General features: G+C 38.0%; 1 protein-coding gene across 4 annotated transcripts in view; it reads right to left on the reverse strand.

Annotated features, from left to right (window-relative positions):
* CDKAL1 (CDK5 regulatory subunit associated protein 1 like 1) overlaps window positions 1–26,040 on the reverse strand; it is a 623,544-nt gene that overhangs the window by 492,542 nt on the left and 104,962 nt on the right. For all 4 annotated transcript variants that reach the window (XM_034660262.1, XM_034660260.1, XM_034660263.1 and 1 more), the window contains one exon: window positions 25,585–25,669. In XM_034660262.1, coding sequence (XP_034516153.1) covers window positions 25,585–25,669 — 85 coding nt within the window. The remainder of the gene's footprint in view (window positions 1–25,584; window positions 25,670–26,040) is intronic.

Below are 26,040 nucleotides of genomic sequence, written 5' to 3' on the forward strand. Positions count from 1 at the left end.
CAAGTGCTGAGGCCACTGGTGAAGAGCATTAATAAGGAAGTTTAATAAAACTACAGAGTGAATTAAGTGTGTATGTTTGTTCTGCCAGCTCGGCCTTTCACTTCGCCTGGTCCTCCTGCTCCCCTGGCTTCAGACCATTATGCGGAGTGAGCTGCATTATCCATCACCTCTCAGGCACCACCAAGCAGAAGGCAGGCTGGCCCCACCAGGCCATCTGCACGTGCACCTGCGCTCAGCCAGCAGCGGCTGCTCGCGATCTGCTGGCCCAGAGATGCCCTGGCCCAGAGGGCACCACTGTGAACTCATAGTTTCCGCAGGAACTAGTCCAAGGATTCAGAAAGAAAAGCTGGAGAGAGCCAAAGACGAGGGACAGGACAACAAATGGTAGCTTACAAATGTGAACCACAAAACCTCTAGGGCAGCAGTCACAAAGCATCTAACTCACCCATAGCTCCTGAAGAATTTGAAAGTCATTACTGCCTATTCCCTTGGATAAATATTTCATCTTATTTTAAAAATATATTTGTCATTATTTATGAGCAAAATAATTATAGCATAATCTCAGTTTCCTTTTTTTTTTTAATGCCCATGAAAGTACTCAAGCAGACAACAGTGGATACATAGGAATATTATTAAATGAATTCATATTAGATCTGCAAAAGCTTTTCTCAAAATTTGAAAGTAAAATTTACTCTTATAACCGTTTGCATGAGCATGATAAAGAAGTCCTAACTTTGAAAGTTCTTACAGCTGTTTCTCAATATACAAGAAGCTCATATGAGTATACTTGAAAAACATGAAGTCTAAAATAGACACAATACAAATGGTAAGTAGCCCAAAGAAATTTAAAAATACTAATTTCACTGGTAATTAAAGAAACATATTAAAACAATGAGCTATCATCCCAAATTAACAAAAACAAAATTGTTAATTCCAAAAGCACAGAAAAGTGTCTCCCCCTCACTCTCATACACTACTGGTAAGGAGGCCGATGGCTACTTTTTGTCTAGAGAACAATGAGACAAAATGTACCTAGAGTTCTTAAAATGCTCACTCTTTGACCCCAAGTTCCACCTTTGGGAATCTGATCTGCTTAATACATAATAACCAGAAATGAACACAAAGACTTATACCCAAACATGTTTATTTATTTGATGGTTATAATATACTTATTGTAGTAAGTTACACATTGGATAAAATCTAAGTACTTGGCCAAAGAATGTACATAAATTATAGATCTATAAAATGAAACATTATGCAGCCATTTAAAATTAATATACCATATATCAAACTCAATTGTTTTTTTCAAGTAAGATACAAAAATACTACAAAACAATTTCATCTATGTAAAAGATAAACCAGTACAGAAAAAAGATTGGAAAGTCATATACCAGAATCTTAACCATGGTAGCCACTACATAAGGGGGTACAGGTGACTTTTAAATTGTATTTCCCAAACGGTCTACAATCTGCAAGCTACTATTTTATAATTGGCAAGTAAATAGATTCAAGAGTCTATGGATCAACAACCAATAGTATTTTGAAAAAAATCAGCTATTTTAGACACTAAGACCAGCTGTATAAAACACAAGCCTTTTACAATAAAGACAGCATTTATCATTCAATTCTGAATGATTTCCAGATAAAGCATCTTTGACTTTGAAAATCAATGTCACAACATAAACCTTTAACAAAAAATAATCAGTTACAAAGAAAGCACAATTTATCCCCAGGTGGAATTATACAATAGCCCTAAAATGGACATTATGGTTTTTCCCTCTGTGATTTTCTTTCCCTAGAAATAACTGTGAGAGATGAAAGAACCATTTTATTAATTCCAACTTTGAAGAGGACAGGACACTGTTCACAAGCAACTTTCTGCTAACAGATAAATCTCTAAGTATAAATACAACTAGGAAATTTTAACCAAATGCTGGATTGTATGTCTCTCTACTGGATCTACACTAACTATAATGAAAATAAGCATTAGAAACATATCAAATTTTTAAAAAGTGAGAGATAGAAACATAAAAACTCATTAAGTTTTAACACCTTCTGAACATGTATGGGTCTTTGAAGCGGGACAGATCCAGGTTTAAAAAAAAACAACCAGGGGGCAAGATACTTAACCCCTCAAAACATGCCTGTTTCCTCAAGTTTAAAAGAAGGCTAAATAAGACACAGTATGCAGAAGTACCTCACACATAACTCAATAAAAGATAGCTATTTTCCCTCAGAAGCAATGTTTACTAGGTGGAAGCAAGGAGTAAAGTGCATAACAGAAGATTTAAATCAATTCAGGAAGCATTTGAGAGGCTCTGCAAGACAACGGGTATATTGAAGTAAACAAGAGCTAGCAGTTTTCAGGGAGAGAAAAAATACAAGCCAACAAAAAGTTACAATACAGCTATGGTAAGTACAGACTGCTTTAAAGAAGTACAAGTTAGGAAACATAACTGGGGCTGCAACTGAAGGAAGACTTTTTGAGAGAAGTGCTGTTAGATCTGGACAATAGAAAAATAAGTATTACCCAGTCAGAGGAAGAACAGAACATCAGCTAAGTACAAATGGAATGGTACAGCTAGAACCAGAGTTTCTTTTTTTTTAAGACTTTATCAGAGAGAGACCACAAGCAGGGGGAGCAGCAGGCAGGGGGAGAAGCAGACTCCCCACTGATCATGGAGCCCAATGCGGGACTTGATCCCAGGACCCTGGGATCATGACCTGAGCCAAAAGCAGACACTTCACCAACTGAGCCACCCAGGCATCCCTAGAACCAGAGTTTCTTAAGGGATGTGGCCTGCAAGATCACAGAAAGGAGGCGGGACGAATGCTGTCACCGCAGCCACACCACACCTTCCACCAAGCCACAGGCGGCTCCTGCAGGGAAGGAGAAGGAAGAAGGCTGCCACCCAGAGAGCTTTACAGCCACTCCCACCTTGCAATTTCTCTCCAACGCCCTCTATTGACAATGCTAGTAATGCAGTGGCTAACAAGGGAGAATTACTTCAGGGTGGGCTTTTTGTCCCATAAAGAAGACCATACTGGGGGCTGAGAAACTTTAAATTGGTAACTGGCATACTGCCTTTCCTCTCAAGTAAAAGACAGGACTCAGCCTTCTTCTGTTTGGTTTTTTTTTTAAATCTTTGGCCTCTAACACAATGTCTGCCATAGAGTAGGAATTCAATAAATTTTCAAAGCAGGGTAAAATGGAAAGAACACAGAATTTAGATGCAGGCAGACACTGGGTCAAGCCTGTTCAGTCACGGGGGAGGGGGGGCAGTAGGGGGAAGAGGATACACAAATAAGCAGCAGGAAAAAAATGGATTTCCTAAAGGTCGGCATGCACAGGACTTTTCTACCTAGAAACATTTCAGACTCCGGATCACACTTCAACAGTGTTCTCTAATGTCCGTATGGGGATTCATCCACCTCGAGACGCCATCTTTTCACGAAACTATAAATGCATTCATGACAATGAAAACAAGCGAGCTAAGGCGGGCCAACAGGAAAGACGCTTGAGCTAAATATTCCCAACTACTGTGACGCAACACACACAGCTGAAGCCACACATGCTTCCTAACCTGCTTTTTCATTTCTGATTGTTCATCTCGGGCACTAAATAGTATCCTCAGTATCAAAAACTGTTATTTTCCTAAAATCACATCCTGATGTTGGAAAACTCTGATGATAAAACAAGATGCCTCTGTGCAGGTTAGCAAACAAGAAACACAGCTTTCAACGTTGCCCTGTTACGAACAGCCTCACCTTGCTGAAAAGAAATATCAGTGTTAAATTACATCTCTCAATGTTTTTTAAGGCACAAGGGTTGATCCAAAAGTGCTCTGCGGTGCCAACTTTCTATATAAAGCTACTTGCAGGACATAAAGATTTTCTTTCAATCAGAATAAAGAGAATCACAGATGTAGACAGTGACAGACAACATTCAGTCTTCATAAAGTCTTGCTTCTTGAAAGAACAATTCCAGACAAGTGACAACCTGTCCTAGTTTTAACCATCTTTAAAAAAAAGACTAGTCCTAGAATAGTCGTGGTTTAAGCAATGAATGTAAAGAATCAAACACTGCTAACAGTGCTTTCTGGCAGGAAATTCTTCCTCAGTTTTTCTTGATTTGGCTCATATTTATAAGAAAACTAACTTCAAATACAATGGCATTTTTTTTAAGTAATCTCTATACCCAACGTGGGGCTTGAACTCATGACTGTGAGATCAAGAGTCATATGCTCCACCGACTGAGCCAGCCAGAAGCCCCTCATGTTATATTTAAAAAAAAAAAAAAAAGGTCAACACTTGGGAGACTAGAATTATTACAATAAAAAGTTCTTAAAATTCAACATAATTGTATTCTAAAAGATGTTCTTCCAATAAATTTCAAAAACAATAATCATTCATCTTTCGAGAACTACAAAATTTAATTATACCTGACTCTCTCTATAAGCCATTCAACACAGAACAGAACCATATTTAAAGATCTTCTCTAAAGAGGCTTATTCTCAGCTCTTTTTCAGACAGGGTCCATGTCCTCAGTGCCACTTACAGTGTCCAACACGAAAGAGATGAGTGACATCATTTGTTCAAGAAATAGCTAAAAGGAGATCCCCACATGGTAGTCTGTTCTATGAGGTGGCCTATGCCATGGATAACAACGCCACTCATTCTCACTCTACTTCAGGTCCACAAGTTACTAGTGGGAAAATCTTTCATTCATTTTATCCACCACTACTGATCATAATGAACCCTTTGTCAATTTGTTCCAAACAGAACAGAACACTACCCACATATAATTTCCATTCCTAGTAATAACCTAGGTCTTGCCTGAAGAGGGTGGAACCAGAATGGTAGCAGTAAGAATAGAAAAAAGGAAAAAAAAAGGTTTTGGGGTGTTTTTTTTGGTTTTTTGTCTTTTTTAGTGTTTTTCTGCTCTGTCTGGAATGTTCTTCTCTTACTATGAATAAATATTACAGAATTCACCTGAGATGTATATTTAGACTTATGCCTTCAAAGGGCCCTCCTGACTAGCCCACCCAAAAATGATGCCATCTAAATTAAAGATGCATTCTAAACCTCTAATAAAAATTTAATACAGAGTATTAAAGAAATGCAGTAAAACAATTAAGATAATAAAAATGAGATAAAAAGAAGTTAAAAATAATGTCAGAGAGAAGCGGTAAAATTAGAAAACAGGAAAGAAAGGGATAACATTCATAAAACTGGAGTCCTGACGGAAGAGCAAAAAACCAAAAAACAAGAACAAAAACATGGAGGGGGGTAAAACCAATATTTAAAACTAGAATCCAAGAAAACTTTGCAGAAATAAAAGATCTGAATCTACACATTGAAAGTGCCAACCAATACTTGGAAGAATTTACCTGAAACAATCAACTCCCAAATGCATCTTAGAAAACTCATAGGCTTCAAAGATAAAGAAAAGCTCAAGGCCTCTAGGCAAAAAAAGATAAAACAATGAACAAAGGCAAACAAATTTGACTGGCATCAGAGCTGTCTAAAACAAAATACAATGCAAGGCAAAAACAGAACAGCACTGTTTAGAAATTCAATGAAAGAAAATATGAATAATGGATTTTATAACCAACCAAGCTGTCCTTCAAGTATCAATGCCTTGTAAAAACACTTCTAAACAGAGAAGAATCACTCTCCCTTCTCTAAGAATCTAGCTTAATGCACCTAATGACAGAAAAAAGAGTGATGAGGCCATTCGTACACACAACTGTAAATCTAAGATTAAAAAAAAAAGGTGGGGACATTAACCTTTGAAAGTTGAAGATTAATATGCAAATGTTATATGTCCTAACAAAACAGAAGTAATGCAAAAACAACATGAAGAAAAGGGAAAGGTGAGAAAGTAAAATAAGTTCTTTGGTTGGCAAAAGCCAGAAGTTAAAGGGTACCATTAAACTCCAACACAAAAGTTAAACGATTAAATGGGTAACAGGATTACAGGCATTTAAAAGGTACAGAGACAAAAGTACCACAGAATAATACAAATGTTCCTAAATAATATGTCATTAATTTAAAAAAAAATCTCATAGAGAAATACAGCAAATACAAAATAATGTATAATTACAAAATATCACCAGAGACTTCAGACCACATTTATCAGTCATATCAACAAAACGAGATTTCAAATTTGGCTCACAAAGCAAGACCCAACTCTTAAGCATAGTTCAGAATGGCTAAAATTAAAGGATATACAAAGGTGTAACAAGCCAAAGAGAGCAAAGTAGAATTCAAGCCAAATGATTTAAACATGAAAAGAGCACTTTAATTCTAAAGCCACAACTGACAACAAAATTGTAACTTATAAATATCCATAAATGAAATAATGTTGTAACCACCCTCATAAAACCTAAGAGAAGTTGCAAGTGTGAAAGGATTTCAGTCTAAAATAGAGCCAGATGATATGAAGTGGAAAATATTCAAAAGAACCCTCAAAAAAAGGGAGCTGAGGCATTTCCAGTAAATGCTGATTTACAGAAGACAGAGACTTATCTCCTGTCCAGTGAATAGCCTCCAAGAAGCTCTCCCTATGCTCAAGCCAATGAGCTTACTGCCAATGTAATTAGGCAAGAGAAATAAACTAAAGGATAAAAGTTGGTAAAGAAAAATTAAACTCTATTTGCAGCTGAAACGGCAGTGTATCTAGAAAATCCTACAAAAATTAATGATAAAAATTAACAATAAAAAATTAAATTAAAATACAAAATTAACAATAGCCTTTGAAGACACAAACAATAATCAATTTAAGGACAAAAAAATAGAATCTTCATCAGAGGTAGAGAAAGCATTTAAGATAGCAAACAAAACCCATAAAATTCTTAGGGATAAACTTAACAAGATATACCCCAAACCTATATTGTGAAAAAGACTAAAACACCCCTGAGAGTAAGAAAAGTAGACCTGAATAAACATACCATCTCCTATTCTTGGATAGGATGACTCAACAGCGTAAAAATGTCAGTTCACCCCAAGTTAATTTATGATTAATTTTATTTACCAGGAAAAGTACCAACTACTTTTGTCATGGAGTTAGAAAGGTGATAGTTGGGGCGCCTGGGTGGCACAGCGGTTGAGCGTCTGCCTTCGGCTCAGGGCGTGATCCCGGCGTTATGGGATCGAGCCCCCACNCATAAAAAATGAAAAACCACAAGGAGAGATTAACTCTACCAGATATCAACTCATAAATAAAACTTCCATAAACACAGAGTGGATGGAACATAAATAAACAGACCCATGGAATAAAGCAAGAAGCTCAGATTAGACGTAGGTAAATTTGGAAATGTAATGTATGATAAAGATGGCATCTCGAAACACTGGAGTAAAGATAAAATGCTTAATAAAGAGCCCTGGGACAATTAAGTAGCTATTTGAAGAGGATGCAAGTACAGCAATAACTTGACACCGTACATAAGCACACACTCCAAATGGATCAGGGATGCAAATGTGAAAGAAGAACCCAAACAAGTTCTAGAAGAAACCACGAGTGAGCTTCTCTTTACTTTCAGTGTACAGAAAGGCTATGGCTTACCTAGGACTCAATATCCAGGAGAAACTGGGGAAAAACATTTTATAAATTTAATGAAGTATTTTATGTGTCACTAAAACACCATAAGCACAGTCAAAAAGCAACTAAAAAAACTGGGAGAATGTGTCTGTTGTGACATATATTACAGACAAATATCTGTCATATGTAAAAAACTTTAATAAGAAAAAGACATGAACAATTAACAAAGATATAAAAATGGCCAAACATATAAAAAGAACCAGAGAAGGAGAGAAACGAAAGTGATAACCCTGAGACACCATGCTCCCCTGCTGAAAAATGGTGGAATTATATAGCAGGACAACAACAACACTGTTTTTGAGGGGCTGCAGAAATGTCCAATTTTCATACACTGCCCATTAAGAATGCAAATCAGCACAACCCTTTTGAAGAGTATTTTGGCACTATCTCTATATTCACTTACCTTTCAACCTAGCAATCTCCACTCTAGAAATGTATCCTGAAGACACACCTTCAACAGTATAAAAATCTATGTGCCAGAGTTTACTTACTGCAGCACTATCTGGAACCACAAAATAATGGAAACAATCTAAGTGTCCACACACAGGAAACCAGTAGAATAAACCCTGATACGGCCACAGTGCAGTATGGTGCAGCCATAAGAAAGAACGAGGATGACCTCTTATCACCGGATACAAAGTTCATAGGCTATATCACAGAATAAAAGAATTAAGTAAAAAACAAAGGGAAATTTTTGAAAATTACATGGATTCTGCATACAGCATTTGGTACAATTTATTCTGTGGGATTATGACCCACATAAATAACCATGAGTCCATACAGATATAAATAGTTGAATAAATAAGTAGGGAGAAAGAACAGTTCCTCACAGTAAAAGTCCAATTAATAAATATAAAAGGCATGATAGAAATAGGAAAATCACAACTGGTCTTGTGCTTGTATGTGGATAAAAGGAAGAATGAGCCAGAAGCTACTGGAAGATGGGAGGATGAAGATGAAAAGAAGAGTAATGGGGAGGGCGGGAAGGGTGACTCGGCAATGATCCTTCCCTTGGTAAACTACTTAGCATAGTTCTGATGTTGAAAATCATGCTAATATTTCACACACTAAAAAAACAAAAATACAAAAAAAAAATTAAAACCAGACAGGAAGTGGGCAAAATCCATAATGGAATACAAGTGGCTTCAAATTAACTTAATGGAATAACAAATTAATAACATAACCACATTCATTCTAACTTTGGAAAGCAACATTTTGGCTACATATTGTAAGATGAAAGACAATAAGGACTTACACATTTTAATCTAGTTAGTAAAATGTCTTCTTCACAGGAGAATGGGTTAGTAATTCTGAAGCTACTCTATAATGCTTAATGGGTTTAAACAAATAGCATGTACACGGTAGAAAATGAGAGGTATGTTTCTTGCAGCTATAGAATGAAGTTTAGAAAGGAGAGAAGGCTAGAAATAAATCCCATGCAGTTGAAATAGAATCAGAGAGAGTAGTATGACCTCATGCTTTTTAATACATACACAGATAAAACAGATACAGATGTTTGTATACATATACACATTTCCTAACTCTGTCCACTAACATTGCCTAGAAGCAATGACATCCCACTGGGAAGAGCATAAAAATGCTCAGATTAGGTGTCTTTACACCAGTCACCAATGAAAGGAACCAGGCTTCTGTGGAGAAATGGCTCCATTCAGGACTGAAGCAAGGAGAGGACAAGATGAGCCTGCACTAACTAATGTACCAGGAAGGAATCAACCTAAAGGAGTTTCCACTGATCAACTCCAGACCAATTTGAGGAATAAAATGATGACAGTAAGGGGTTACTATGCTCCACAGAATAAATAAACCCTGACTCTATAATGAAATAAATAAATAAATAAACAGGAGTCCCGCTCTCTTCCTACAGAAAGATTCCAATTAATTAATGTAGACAGCATGATGGAAATAGAAAAATCACCACTTGATAAACCCTATAGTATTAACTGTTGCAGGCAAGAATAACCAATGGCTAAATTTTATGGTGAAAGCATGATGAGAAACAGAGTATTTGAATAATCCCAAAGTATCACCAAATATTTATTAATTCCAAAGGGGAAGTTAATAACTTTACAGTGGGGAAAGGTAAAAGCCACCAACTTAATGAAATAAATTTAACAGCTAGTTACTATATGTTTAAGTTAAACCATAAGGAGATGTTACAACACCCAGAATCTCCTTGGTATGACTGACCCACTGAGGACACGTGTCTATCATTCCTGTAGTCTTGATAAAATGCACAGCTGAAGCTGATCATGAGGAAATGCCAGAAAAGCCCCAATTAGGCAACATTTTACAACATAACTGACCAGTAGTCTCCAAAAGTGTCAATGTCATAAAAAACAAAGACAGAGAAATTGGCCCAGATTGAAAGAAACTGGCATGACAACTAAATGCAATGTGAGATCCAAAATGAGACCCTGAACTAGAAAAAAAGACAATGTGTGAGTAAGATCCGTATAATAGTTCATTGTACCAGATCAATATGCATTTCCTGCTTTGGTAATTGCATTATGGTGATGTAAGACATCTGAGCATTACAGAATTGCAGGGAGGGGTCTAGGGAACATCTCTGCACTACTCTTGCATCTTTTCCATAAGTATGATATCATTTCAAGATGCAAATTAAAAAAATTTTAAGGCTCTATGAAGTCCCAGTCAAAACATGTTCATAGATAATATTTATAATAGCCAATTATAGGGGGAAAAAACCCTAAATGTCCATCAGAAGGTAAGTGGTTAAATAAAATATCATGTACATAAGATAGAACATTATTTCTATGAACCCATGAATAAGTAAGAGCACACAGAAGTATTCTATAAATCCATAAATGAAAGGATAAGGAAGCTTTATCTATACCTGTATGGAATTATTTCAGAATGTACAATTGAAGGAAGGGAGGGAAGAACAGAGAGAGAGGAGAGAGAATGGAAGGGAAGCAGAGAGTGCAGGAAGAGCTGTTGTAACCCTTTTGGCTGCTATCAACAATTATGCAATAGGTGATTATATCCCTATCCTTGCAGACAAGTCTTTTCTTATCTGTAGGGGAGAGGGTCATAAAACACAGAATTGCTAAGTCAAGGGGCATACATATTTTTTATTTTTATACCTATCAAAAAATTACTTTCCCAGAAGATGGCAGTAATTCAAATACATTTGAATGTACCAGCAATGTATCAGAGTAAACATTTCTCCACAATCTTAGGAGCACAGGATCTCCTGGGGGGAAAAAATCCAACATACTCAGCAAAATACAGTCTCATTTTAATTGTATTTCTCTGACCACCAGTAAGGACGAAACTCTTTCATGTTTACTTGTATTTCCTCCTCCATAAACTGCTTGTTCATACCCTTTGGAAATTGTCCAATTAAGCTGTTTCATTCAAGGAGCCCTTTGACATTATTCATTCATATATATATGTGCATATGTATATGATTTTTATATATGATTTTATATATTTATATAAGTATAAATCATACATACATACATATAAATTTTATATATCTTAAAAATCTGTGTTTTTTTTTTAAATATAGATTTGGGTGCTTCAGGCCATACAGAAATTTAAACCATCAGGTCATTAAATCGATCGAATCTTTTTGATTATGATACTGGAGACTGCAACTGCCATTTAGTGGACAGAAGTCAAGAGGTGCTAGACGTCTTCTAATCCATAGGTCTGTCCTGTACAAAGAATTCCACATGTCATGAATTTTGAATGTCCCACTGAACATTCATGTAGTTAAAAAATATAATATATTTACAATATCTAGAATCTAACTCTATTTCACATATAAACACAATGCATTTTTTAAACAGTTTCAGGAATCCAACTTTTATGAAAGTGGAGGGGGAAAAAAATCACACTTTGTTGCACTGAGAACTTTCCAAAGAGTTGTCATCTGCTTGAGAGAAAGGCTCATCACTAGGGCAAGGGCACTCCTGGTATTTAAGCTAATAAGGCCACACACATACCAGACTGCCTTCACTCCCCTCACATTCAGTGTGATTCTATATAAACACATTCCTTACGCTTCCTACTGTATCTATGCCTGAACGTTTACATTTTGAAACATATATTACCTTACCAAGTTTTGGGTTTCCCTCTTACATTAATTCTATTCAGAGCAGTGTTATTTGTTATTATGTGTATAGGTAAATCATATTATTTATGAATTTCACCTCAGAACAATGCACTTGTTACACAAAAGGATCACTGAGCCCACTAAGATCAGAACTACCACCCCTGGATTACAGGAGAGGAAAGATTTCTCTAATTTCAGGTCTTTGACCTTCCTCTCCTCCACTAGGAATACAGATAAGGCTTCTCCTCTAATCCCCCCTACCCAATAAACCTTCTTCCCAAGACCCAGTGTCTCAGCCACGTCAGTGCTCTCCTCACACATCCAGTTCTAAGGCTCAACCGCTGACCTGAAGTTACTTAGGCAGTAGGACAACGAGGGCATCAGCAATATAAACTTAAAGTGCCATGTGTCCAGGATTTGCTCAATGAATATCCATCAGTTCTATTTTAATTTTTTTTAACTACCATTTTAAAATTTACTTCATCAAGTATACTTAAGTCTTTGTTATTTATTAAAATGGTAAAAACATCAAAACAGTAGGGGCGCCTGGGTGGCTCAGTCGTTGAGCATCTGCCTTTGGCTCAGGGCGTGATCCCAGAGTCCTGGGATTGAGCCCCACATCAGGCTCCTCCCCTGGGAGCCTGCTTCTTCCTCTCCCTCCCCCTGCTTGTGTTCCCTCTCTTGCTGGCTGTCTCTCTCTGTCAAATAAATAAATAAAATCTTTAAAAAAAAAAATCAAAACAGTAAATTAATCTATGCTTCAACCACAGATGACCAAAAAAACTATATAATATGTTGACATTTTCTCATTCAAAAAAAAATAATAATAATAAGTCTTTCAGTAACTATCATAAAATATTGACATGTGTTTAAGGAGAGCATCAAATTAAACTTTTTAGTTTTGCCATAAACTCTTCTTATCTGACCCCTTATAACCGAAAAGAAATTTATGAGCTAGAAAACACGTCACTGCCTGGCACAGAGGATGAGCTGTTCATTCTAAAACATACTGTAAAAGAGATCCTTGACAAACACATTAATTTGTACTTTTCCCAGAATAGTTTCTATCACGTGATTCTGTCAGTTTCTTTCTTGATTCATCTACACTGAGAAAAGCAGACAAGCGTGAGCACACAGAGACATTCAACAAAAGAAGAAAACTACTCCTAAAGAATGGGTCATTAGAACATAAATTTGTCTGGTAGTTCATAACAATGGTTCAACAGTATATCTTTGCAAGGACACAAAAGACACTGTTGCTGAATGCTCAGGGTGCATTCCAGGATGCGAATTTGATATCCTTAACTTTCCTATAATTATATCCAATGGCACCAACCCACAGTAAATCTACAGCAAGTTTTATAGGACTCTTACCATTGGTTAGATTTTCTTTCTTTTTTTTTTTTTTAGGTTTTATTTATTTATCTGAGAGCGAGAGAGAGAGAGAAAGAGAGAGAGAGAGAGAGATCATGAGCAGGGGAGAGGGGTAGCGGGAGAAGCAAACTCCTTATTGTCCAGGATGCCCAATGTAGGACTCGATCCCAGGACCCTGGGATCATGACCTGAGCCAAAGGCTTAACCAACTGAGCCACCCGGGTGCCCTGCACTGTTTAGATTTTCAGTGGTTACTTCTAATTCTCCATTTTTTTCACGTTAGATGTACAACACTAAATTTCCATTTAAGTGAAAAACAGCACTGTTCTCAGCTAAAACAAACTTTTTAGAATTACATAAAATAGTGTTCTCTAACATTTAACTATAGAATGAATTTAAGTCTCAACCTGTCTTCCAAATGGTCACTGAATTCCACGATATTCAATTTTAAACTCTACTTTTGTTTTCTATCTAAATTCTTTTAAAATTTCTAGTTTCTAAACCAGGCTTATAATTATTGTAACATAAAACTGAATCTCAGAAACAACGACACGCTTTCCTTAAAGATTCCGTTTCAAATATGCTAACGGCAGGTCTTAGGAGCAGAAAGTATGTTGAAAAACCCAATTTCTCCTTATTATCACCACCACCATCAGTAGTAGTAGTATCAGTATTAGTGTGTGCAACATCTAAGCCATGAACTCTTCCTGTGTATTTTGTTATTACTTCGTCAGAGCCAGGTCAGGGTAACCAAAAGGAGAAAAAGTTCTCAAGTGGAGCCTATATTGTTTCTTAGATGTTCTTAATAAAGAAAACAGGAGAAAGAAGGGTCATTTGTCTAAAAGTATGAGAAACTAATCCAACACACGAATCCTGACAAATAAGAAATATAATATGTATTTTGCCCCAAAGATTATAATCTATAGCAAAGACATCGAGTTAATCCCCTGATATAGTTCTACCTTTCTCCCTTACCAACAGAGCCCCAATTCAGTTAGGGGCAACAATGTGACCAGTTCGAAACAAAAATATACTTCCTAGCTTCCCTTATAGAGTAGTCATACGAGATGGTTCCAGCCACTGGCATAAACGCACAAAGTTTTGAGTGGGACTTCCTGTAAAGATCCTTTAAAGGAGGCACAGAGTCAAGGGGCTTTGTCCCATTTGGTACTTTCTCCTTTTTAGAAAATACATATAATGGCTGGAGAGTAACATTCACTTTACACCATAATCGAAAGACCACATCCTCAAATTGGTAAACTAAAGCCAGCAACTTCCTAACTATGGATTTCACATCATATGAGAAAAATAAACCCCCATCTTATTTAAGCCTCTACTTTCTGAGTTTTCTAGGACATGCAGCCTAACTTAATTTCTAAATGATGTAATCGAATAGAAAACAGGAACACAGAAGAAGTTCTAAGAAAAGCTACAGAGGAAGACACTTGCTCTGACAGAGGCAGATGGTGGGTGTCCGAAGGATAAACAGAGACAGAAAGCAAACACATGACTTGGTTCATTCATTTGTTCAACCATCACAGTCAACCGCTGTAACCAACACTAGTTTCTGAGGGGCAGTCACTTTGAAATGGGGTACAGACACATAAAGAGATGGTTAAATACAGGGTTATTTATATGGGGCAGCCATACACAGCCATGCGGGATTGTGTCTACAAGGAGTGGCATCTTCTTCTAATACCTATAAAGGTGCTATCCAGTCATCAAAGCCTGTATTCAAAGGTGCCTTAAGGACTGGCCTCAGCCCTTGAGCTATAAAAAAACAATAACAGAAATAAACATAGGGTACTTTGAATAGGATTTGACTCCACAGATAAGGCTACTAGCCAAAAGCGCAGTTGCATTTTACCTGTGGATTCTGTTTATCCTTCACAGCCACACAACCCAATTTTCCATGATCACAGACAACCATGACTTAAGGTGGTCTAAAATCAAAATAACCCTTTAAATTGGCCCAGGGAACACCTAAGTACACCCATCAGCAAGGAACAGAAACAGTTAACATGTAATATCTTGGTATCATGTTCTATAAGTTTAAAGGTCAGATGGTTTTTTTATTTCATTTATTATCGGTTATTAAACAATACCACCAAGTGACTAAAAATTAAAGAAGATTATGTTTCTTACACTTAGCACATACAATAAGGGGAGGGAAAAAAACACAAGAGTCTTTTTCTCTGTTGTATAAACACACAAACCAAGAATAAGTAGAATGTCTTTGAAACCAAAACAATAGGAAATCACTCTTGGCTGAAAGCAAAGGCTCAGATCATGTTGATTTCTTCTTTAATCCTGCTATAGCAAGTCTCTGCATGCTTTCTGGGCCTCCACCTACAGAGTTGTTAGGACAACAGCCAACGCATATATTTAATTACGTAAGTATTCAACGCTATCAGCCAGCTGTTGCCAGTACATAACACACTGACCCCTTTCACTTACTCTCTTGCTTAAAATGGCAAAAACAAAGCAACTGTTGATGTAACAGTAATCATGAAATATGCAAAGTACTATTCACCAAAAAGATTTTAGATAACTACAAAACTCAGTTTTGCATTTTAAAATGACTTACTATATCTGAGCTGCTTTTTCTGTTCCTGATTTGCAGAATAAGTTACTAATCCTTCACCTGTGAATTTAGCCATTCCCTCACTTGGTTTTATTTAAGTCAACCAGAAGTTCAACCCCAAAATACACTTTCTCCTTTATTTCTAGTCAAGTTTCTCACTGGGATACACCACATAATAATCTCCTTGCACTCCCCCTCATCTCTGTGTTTTTCCTTGGTTAGGGGACGAGCAATCTGAAGCCTGTAACAAGGAATGAGTCAAAATCTGCTCTAAACTATAAAACTCTCACCTTTTGTTTTAGGAATCAACAGAGAGCTCTTCACTTATGTTTCCAGAAAGCATGTTTCTCCAACACCATTATTAATCCCAGACTAGCTGATGGGGAAGAAAACAATACAAAGTCCTTGCAAGAACAGAAAACAGACTAAACAGAACCATGACTCAAGACTTGAATAATACAAATTCACACATGGGATGATAAGACCTAACGCCTCAACAACAACTTCTCCAGAGAAATGTGGTCTTCAGCCGTATCGCTGTCTGCATAGATCTTACTATTGGACTCCTTCACAACATCCCTTCTCAAGTTAACCTTCCCAACGCTTCTGCGTCCTCCCCTGCAACAGCCATGTTGATTTTTTTTTTAACTTGACGGTTTATCTGATGTTTTTTGCTCATTTGGTGAAACAGAACAATGTTACTCAAATGTAAAAGAAATGCTAGGATATTAACACAGCTATACTACATAAGCTATATTACGTAATTTATATACCTAACACAGAATAATACATTCACGATGACATGCTGGTGTACAGATAGAATAATACTAAACTCTCTTCCCCAAAAAGGAAGAATCAGCTCAACCTAACTGTACAAACATGTGTTGAGTAATTACAATTGTATGTCAAACTCAAAGCCAAACACTACCAGGTTTTTACCTACACTTTTCTTTCCTCTCCTCTGACTCTGAGCCAAGGGTCAAGGTCCTGAAGCTGGCCTGGCTCACTTAGTTTGGCAGGGAGAACAAGGTCTTGCCATTCACAGCTGGACTTCTGCCAGTCTGACCAAGTGACCACTCCAAGAAGGGACAAGAATTCCTACTCTACAATCCAGCAACTGCACAACTAGGTATACACCCCAAGGATACAAAACTACTGATTCAAAGGGATACATACACCCTGTTGTTCACAGCAGCATTATCAACAACAGCCAAATTATGCAAACAGCCCAAATGTCCACCAAGTGATGAATGGATAAAAAAGAGGTGATTTATGTGTGTGTATGTGTATGTATATATATATATGTATATATAAACACATATACATACAATGGAATACTAGTCAGCCATCAAAAAGAATGAAATCTTGGGGCGCCTGGGTGGCATAGCGGTTAAGCGTCTGCCTTCGGCTCAGGGCATGATACCGGCGTTATGGGATCGAGCCCCACGTCAGGCTCTTCCACTATGAGCCTGCTTCTTCCTCTCCCACTCCCCCTGCTTGTGTTTCCCTTTCTCACTGGCTGTCTCTATCTCTGTCGAATAAATAAATAAAAAATCTTTAAAAAAAAAAAAAAAAGAATGAAATCTTGCCATTTGCAATGATGTGGCTGGAGCCAGAGTGCATTACACTATGCCAAATAAGTCAGAGAAAGACAAATAGCATATGATTTCACTCATCATGGAATTTAAGAACCAAACAGATGAACTTGGTGGTGGGGAGAGAAAGGTAAACCATAAAACAGACTCTTTTTTTCTTTTTTAAAGATTTTATTTATATTTGACAGAGAGAGACAGCCAGTGAGAGAGGGAACACAGGCAGGGGGAGTGGGAAAGGAAGAAGCAGGCTCCCAGAAGAGGAGCCTGATGTCGATTCCAGGACTCTGGGATCACGCCCTGAGCCGAAGACAGACGCTTAACGACTGAGCCACCCAGGCGCCCCCATAAAACAGACTCTTAACTACAGAGAACAAACTGAGGGTTGCTGGAGGGCAGGTGGACAGGTGGATGGGTTAAATGTGTGATGGGGATTATGGAGGGCACTTGTGATGAGCACTGGGTGTTGTATGTAAGTGATGAATCACTAAATTGTACTTTTGAAACTAATAGTACACTATACGTTAACTAACTGGACTTTAAATAAAAACTTGAAGGAAAAAAAAAAGATTTCTTACCCCCTTTACTACTACCCTCTAGAAAGAAAATGCAGAGTAACAGTGATAAAAAGTTTCCTGCCTCACTTATTAGGACAAGGGGCAGGTTTCTTCCTAGTTTATAAGGAAAACATAAAAAGAAAACAGCATGATTTCTTAAAAAGAGGGTCCTTTAATATGACATCTGAAAATTAGAATTTTGTCTCTCCTCTTTGCAAATACATAGGCTCTTTCCAACAAGGGATTCACAAGGGCCTTGGGGGACCGTTCTTAGAAGAGTTGACAAACAGTCTACTAATGGTTTCTGTTTCCCAAGCAAAGGGAGATCGTTACATAGTAGAGTCAGAGGGTCAAAAACTCCATAAAAAAGAATTTTCCTGAGGTCAGTAACCTGACCCCAAGACTCACAAACTAGTAGAATGCCAAACATGTAAACAAACAATAAAATGTAATGTTCAACAACAGATGTTTGTATGGGATCAAGAAGTAGCAGAGAATAGAGGGTGATTAACTCTGTGGACCTTAGAGGTAAGGGGTGGGAATTAGAAGGCAGATGACCTTACAGATGATATTACTTTTGAAAGGAGTTCCAAAAGATGCACAGGTTGCCAGGCAGGACTACATGGGTGTGGGTGTGTGTGTGTGTGTGCACGCACAAGTGCATGCACGGGCACACATGCATGCATTTGGGAGAAAGGGGAGCCTATTTCAAGGAAAAGGAAGAATATACACAAACACAAAATCATATCACGTCTGGGAGAAGTAGAATTCTATGAAGGAGTGGCAAGAAAACAAGTTAGAGAGGGAGGCAAGAAAGAGATTTTGTAAGAAGACCTTGTTATACACTAAGAAATTTTATCTTCCTCCTGTGACTGGGAAGGACCCAGCCTTCCCAGGGTGTGAAGGAGGGCAGAGCAGGACTGACCCAGAAAAGCAGCTGAGAACAAGCCGAAGTTCTGCTGTGAAATGAAGGGCAAGAGATAATGAGGACCTGTAACTACAGCAATAACAACAGGAATGGAGGGAAAGGATTACAGTCAGAAGATGTGTGTCTAATTCGTGGCAATCTGAGGAAACATGACAACCCAGGGGTTTACTGCAAGTTCCAAGAGGAACATTTACTACCACATTAGGACCACAACACTAATAACATCGAGCAAAAGAAAAAAGGAAGAAGAGGGGTCAAAAGGAGGAAGGAAAAGATGTTTTAGAAGTAAAGGAATCAAAGAAAACTCACAGACTCTCTGGAAGAGGACAGTGCAAGCCAACAGGACAGGCGACAGGAAGGGACACAGCAGCTGGGGAAAAGGTTCCGCATGACGACTGGAACCTGAATAGAGAAGTCCAGGAAGCAGTGGGATGCACAGGTCTGGACTTGGACCGGGAGATGAGGGTCAGAAACAGAACTGTGAGAGTAATCAGCACATAGACAGTATCTAAACAAGTGATGGAGATGGAAAAAAAAATGGTAGGAGGAAATATAAACTCACGTTCAGCGCAGCACTGTTCGGAGACTCACACCTGGTCTACAACACACATGCAGTCAAACAGTCCAAAACTCTTAACTAACATTCCACATGGAGGGAAACTTTCTGGTGAGCAGGAAAAGCTGAACCCACGAGGCTGGGAGTGGTAACATCATACAGGACTCAGGTGGCTGCCACGGACAGTTTAAGCAAGGATCTAAAATGCACAATGAACCAAATCCATTTCCTACAACTAGAAAAGCCAAAATTAAAACATCTAAGCTAAAAAAAAAAAAATCGACAATGTACAGTATTAAAAACTAAGTTTTAGAGAACAACTTGTGTTATCTGACCTGTGTTTTGCAAAAGACCAAAACTAAAGCCTACCGTCATTTTCTCTTTCATGCCAATTATTTCTATTAGAAAATGAAGAAGATAACCTGACTGCTAGTGAATCTAGGTTAACAAAAGAATCAGTTAAGTTTTTTATTTCCTTATAAACTGGATAATCACTAACTGAAAGGCTAAGCACTTCTCTGTTCTTCCTAAGTTAGCTTTTTTGAAAATACTTCACAAATTCGAGTTGAAAAACTACTACCACAACGAAGAACTCCAAGTTAAATCGACATAAAGCAAAAAAATCATTTCATAATAAGAATGACCGTCCATTAACTTCTATGTTCTGTCAACAGGACGTTATATGAGGTGCTCTCCTATAGACAAAAGATGTTATACAAAGCAAATACTCTCTGTCTCAACACGAACTTTTCTTCTTTGTTCCCTCCTCCTTATATTCTAATTGTTCTTTCAAGTAATTTCACTCAGATGTCTAAAGCATCCCTTCAACATTACCATTTATTTCTATAGCAAAGGTGGTTCAAAAAACTAGTGATTCTTGTCTATCCACTATCAGTATGGCCAAACCACACTGCCCGTTTGGGTTAATAATGCACAAGGTCAAACAGAGGTTGACAGTCCATGATCAAAGCAAGCTGGCTATTCTTTCTGTCATTTATATAGAACACACAAGATGTGTTTATTTTCACCAGCCTCTGAATGACCTCCTTTAGGTGGCACAGGAAAGATTCCACATTTCTATAAAGCATAACCAAAGGAGTTTTCTTACGTGATACTCTCATTAAGAGCAAATTTTATTTTTTTGAAACTTTTGATCTTTTTCATTTATTCAAGAGCCCCTCAAGTTAAAGGACATATTGTCTAAATCAAATTGGTGTAATGAGTAAAACAAGGACAGGGCAACCAGCAAAGGCTCAAGAAGAAAGAGTACACATCCAGCAGGCTGCCATCACAAAATATGGGGCTCATTAGCGATTTTTTTCAAAATTAGTGAAAGCAACAGCATTTAAGATTTCGAAAGTTCAAAAGGCAGCCCCTCCCCCTCAAAAAAAAATCACTCAACTCCATTTTTGCTACTAAAACTCGTCCTCTTTTATCAATCTGAATACTAGTAACACAAACACTGTAAAAACCCTCATAATCAGATCAACTAGAAGAGAGCCAGCGTAAAGCATTGAGCAGTACAGCCTACAGATTAATGCAGCCATTTTCCTATCAGTACATTACTTTGCCTAGATTAGGGAATTATTTAAAGACCCAACATTTTATTATCAGCACTAGTTTATAAAATGAAGACTTCCAAATCATTTTAAGCCAATATTCTCTCTGACCAACGTTAATTAACATTCCTCACAATATTGTATACAGCGTGAAGTTTGACCACCACCACCAGAGGGGGGATAGGTCCACGGCTATCTTGTCAGGATTACACAATTCATGGATCTTAATCAATGAGATCAATGATTCATGAATCTTAATATCAATTGTATTAATCACATAAAAAGACTATCAATCCCTTAGAGTTATCTTTCTTCATTCCTGTTAAAATGAGATGGTTAACTGCCTGGTGGCTTGAGACAGAGAAAAATGAGGTGATAAGTAAGTAAAGAAAAACAAGTATTAAATACCAGAAATGTACACCGGAAGAGACACAAAAGCAGAAGATCAGAAATGATGACACTCAGGAATGAGCGGCAAAGTGAAGCCATCATTATCTGTGTGAGATCTAAGCTCATCTTTGTGAACCTACGGGATGAGGTGAAGCAGAACAAGGAGAAGGGAAACAATCCATCAGACTCTCCTTTAATTTAAATGCTGCCTCACTGTCGTTAAAAAGAAAACACGTGAGAGAGGAGGCTGAAGGGAAAGGGTGCAGCATGACGTAAGGTACACTAGAGTTTATGAAGTATCCCTCTTCAATTTTCTTTGTTAGGGGATGGTAATGACAAAGGAGAAGGCATCGAAATGAAGCAAAATGCTTGACAAGAGTAGGTAATCTATCACTGAACATCCCTAAATGTATATATGTCACTTGAATTTGACATTTTCTCAGTGTTAATTGTTATTGTGTCTTTTACCGGATTATACTTATTCTGGAAACAAATCAAATGGTAGCACTGGTGTTTTGTTAACAAGAACTAGTTGTGATTATCAAAAGCCTTCAAAACCATTAAAAAAAAAACATTTAATCACCTGAAATACTGCTTTTACACTTTCTTTCAATCAAGCAGAAAAGTGCATTAAAGGAACATATGCTTGCTAGCACCAGCTCTCCAGCATTCAAACGACAGTTTTCTTATGGGATTACTTCATTTAATCATTCAGACACCGTATCATTACTGAGAACCACATACACTACACGGTTCATGTAGATAACAAAACCCACTGACACAAGTTATATTTGAGGTTTCAAATAAACTTTTACAAACAGTCTAGCAGCACAGCCATTAGTTACGTTACAAAATTGAGAATCACAGAAACTAAATTCTCTGGATTCTGTAGTGAGGGGTTATCAGCAGCACGAAAATATCTTTACATCTTATTTACCTTTCCTAGAGGGAAAGAGTAGATAACCTGGGGACATGACAGACTTCTCAAAAAATGAAAAGCATTCTTTGAAAATAAGCAGCATCTGGTAATCATCGTTTTCGGCTTGCTGTAACTCCCCCCCCCCCGCCTCATCGTCCTCCTGACCACGGCTCAACTCCCGCGCCCGCCCTACGTCGCTGCCACCGCCTAGGCCTCCCACCGCAGTGCAAGTAAGAACTCTTCTCTGTTCCTTCTGTGGTTTCTGCCTTGAGGATGCCATCGCATTCAACTACCACTTCTATGCAAAAAAATATAAAATTTCTATCTCTTCGTGTTGGTCTCTGATAACTGCTTACCTGACAGCTTCACCTGGGAAGCACAGTAATAAAACGGTTAAACACAGTGACTCTGGTCAGACTGCCTAGGTTAAAATCCCAACTCCACCATTTATGAACCGAACAGCCTTAGAGAACTTCCTCTGGAAAACAGACGCTTCATCTGTAAAAGCAGAATAGAAGTGTAACCTACAACTCAGTGACAGACTGCAAGAATTAAGCTAGGTGACATCCAACTGAAGTAAAGCATTTCGAACAGCGCCTAGCACACAGAAGTCCCTCGATAAGGATCAAATAGGATCATCGCTTTATTAGAGTATTTAGCTGTGACTTCAAATACTGGCCTGTTTCAAAACCAAAACATGTCTTCCCTCCAACTGAACTCCCTGTCGGGCACTCCCCACTGCATTGGAGCCATGAGTCTCGGAGTCATACACGACAATGTACATACACATTGCATCTTTTTTAAAGATTTAAAAGATTTATTTATTTCAGAGAGAGAGAGTGTGAGCAGGGAGAGGGGCAGTGGGAGAGTAAAAGAAGTAGACTCCCTCCTGAGCACAGAGCCCGACACAGAGTCTGTCTCTCAAATCTGGAGATCATGACCCGAGCGGAAATCAGGAGTTGGATGCTAAACTGACTGAGCCGCCCAGGCGCCCCCATACCACATCCTCTTTATCCATTCATGTATCAGTGGACACTCGGGCTGCTTCCATAGGTTGGCTATTGTGGATAATGCTGCTATTAACATAGGGGAGCATGATCACTTTGAATTAGTTTTTTTTTTTAATTTATTTATTTATTTGACAGAGAGAGACAGCCAGCGAGAGAGGGAACACAAGCAGGGGGAGTGGGAGAGGAAGAAGCAGGCTCATAGCAGAGGAGCCTGATGTGGGGCTCGATCCCATAACGCCGGGATCACGCCCTGAGCCGAAGGCAGACGCTTAACGACTGCGCTACCCAAGCGCCCCCCAAGACACTCTTGATATCTAACAAATATTTCAACTTAATATGAATCTATATTAATCACTGACTGTGTAGAACCATGCCAGAACGAAGAAAGATGTCAATGGAACCACAGAGAAGGCCCAGGGACAGACCCAAACATCTGTGGACACTCAACATGGCAGAGTGGGTAATAGACAAAAGGGAAAAGAATGGATTCTTAAGAAACAATAAATAATACTGAAAAAAACAGTGATTACATGGAAATAAAATAAAATTGGACCTCCCTCCTGGTACCATACCACAAAAATTAACTCCAGATGGATTATAAACTTAAATGTAATAAGTAAAAACCATAAGACATTTAGAAGACAACACTGGAGAGTATCTTACCTTCAAAATAAAGAAAGACTTCTTAAATAGTAAGAGCACAAACCCAAAAGAAAAAAAATAAATTTTAACCCAGAATTTCTCTTCATCATAAGATACCATTAAAGAAAGTGAAAAGATAAGCCACAATTGATGTCTGCAGTCTGTATAACATGGAAAGATTAGTAGACGGAATACATGTAATATAATCCCACAAATAATAAAAAGACAACTCAACAGGAAAAAATATTTTAAAAGCCATTTCACAAAAAAGATAAATCCAAATGGCCAACAAACATATAAAAAGATGCTTAACATCATTAGGAATCATGGAAATGCAAATTAAAACCACAGTAAGATATCATCTGTACCAACTGATTGGCAAAAATTTAGAAATCTAACTATATGAAGAATCGGCAAGAATGCAGAACAACTACACACATCTCTTACTGCTCAGGGTGAACGCTGGTACTCCCATTCAGGAAAAAGAGGTTGACATTACTAAAGTCTGAACACACACACACACACCTGTGATCCAATAATTCAACTCCTAGGTACCTATCCTAAAATAACTTGCACATGCGCACCAGAAAACACGTTCAAAATATTCACAGCAGCAGTGTTCATAAAAGCAAAATGCTGGGGAAACTCTTATCAGTAGTATTATAAATAAATGGTGACAAATTCATTCAGTGAAATGTAAGAATGGCCAGTTATTTCACGTCCATTAAAGGATACATCTAAAATCTTAATGAGTAAAAGCAGCATATCTCAGAGCAAGAAGGCCAATAAATAAAGTCCAAAACAGGGCAAAACTAAACCATATGATGTTTAGGATACTCTCCACAAATGATAAACTTACTAATAAAAGCTAGGGAATGATGCATGAAAATCAAGGTAAAGATGACTTCGTGGGGATATGTTTCAAACAGGGACATATGGTGGTTTCTAAAGTCTTGGCAATGTTATATTTCTTGGGCTGGGTGGTGGATATACAGGTGTTAAGTTAATATTATTATATAAACTGTACAAGTTTCATAAACTTTTGATACATTTGGCCTGATGTATTTCACAATAAAACCCCTGGGGGCTGAGCTTGAGCGTGAAGCAAGGAGGAGTCTGGCTGGGAAGGTGAGAAGGAAAACAGGACGACAGCTGAAAGGGGGCCCTGGAGCAGGTTTCAATACCCAGGAAAAGGCATCCGTGGGGTTAAGAGAAGTTGAAAACACAGGAAAATGAGGACATAATTTATAAAGTGCAGTTTCTGAGAAGGCGAGTGGGAGAAGATTTAGAGCACATGTGAAAAAGGATACTTCTTTCACTTGAACCTGAGGGAACACAGTAAGAAGCAAGGACTCGTACGCCACTCTCCCCCCTGTGAACTATGATGCCCTTGAAGGCTGGGCATTACTAGCATGGAGCAAAGTGCTAAAGGGCAGGAAAGAGAAAAGAGGGAAGGACTGTTTCAAGTCGGTCCAAAAAGTGTGGCCTGGATTCCCTGAAAAGAAAACGTGGTTGATACTCAACAAATATTCAAATCACCTTTAATTAGCTAACTTCACAGGTATTCAAATCGCCTATCCGTAAAGTCCACAGTGAAGTTCCATTCTTTATCAGATAAAGTCAAAACAGTATCATCTGACAAGTCCAACTCCCACTCTCTTTGATACACACTAAATATTTATATGATTAGGGAATTTTTTTAAAGCGGATTTCCTGAACTTCTTCACTTCACTTATTTAAAAAAAGGAAAAAAACAACTTCCACTTACTTAATTGAGTTTCTAAAGTGGTCTTCGGCTGGGTTTTTTACAGTACAACTATTCAGGAGCCATAAATCTGCGTCTGATGCATTTTCTATTAAAAAACAAATATACAACAAAGAAATTTCAGTATCACATTTAATCACTGAGAAGCAAGCGCGAGCTCACACCGATGGCACTGAGACAGACAGAGGCAGTGGGCACTCACATGACCACAGAACAGCATGACACGAGGTAACCGCTATACAGCCAGTGGAAATACGTGTGAGAAATACATACAAAAATGGGGGTGCCTGGGCGGCACAGCGGTTAAGCATCTGCCTTCGGCTCAGGGCGTCCCAGCGTTATGGGATCGAGCCCCACATCAGGCTCCTCTGCTATGAGCCTGCTTCTTCCTCTCCCACTCCCCCTGCTTGTTCCCTCTCTCGCTGGCTGTCTCTATCTCTGTCAAATAAATAAATAAAA

This window comes from Ailuropoda melanoleuca, chromosome 5 (assembly GCF_002007445.2).
Source record: "Ailuropoda melanoleuca isolate Jingjing chromosome 5, ASM200744v2, whole genome shotgun sequence".
NCBI lineage: Eukaryota > Metazoa > Chordata > Mammalia > Carnivora > Ursidae > Ailuropoda > Ailuropoda melanoleuca.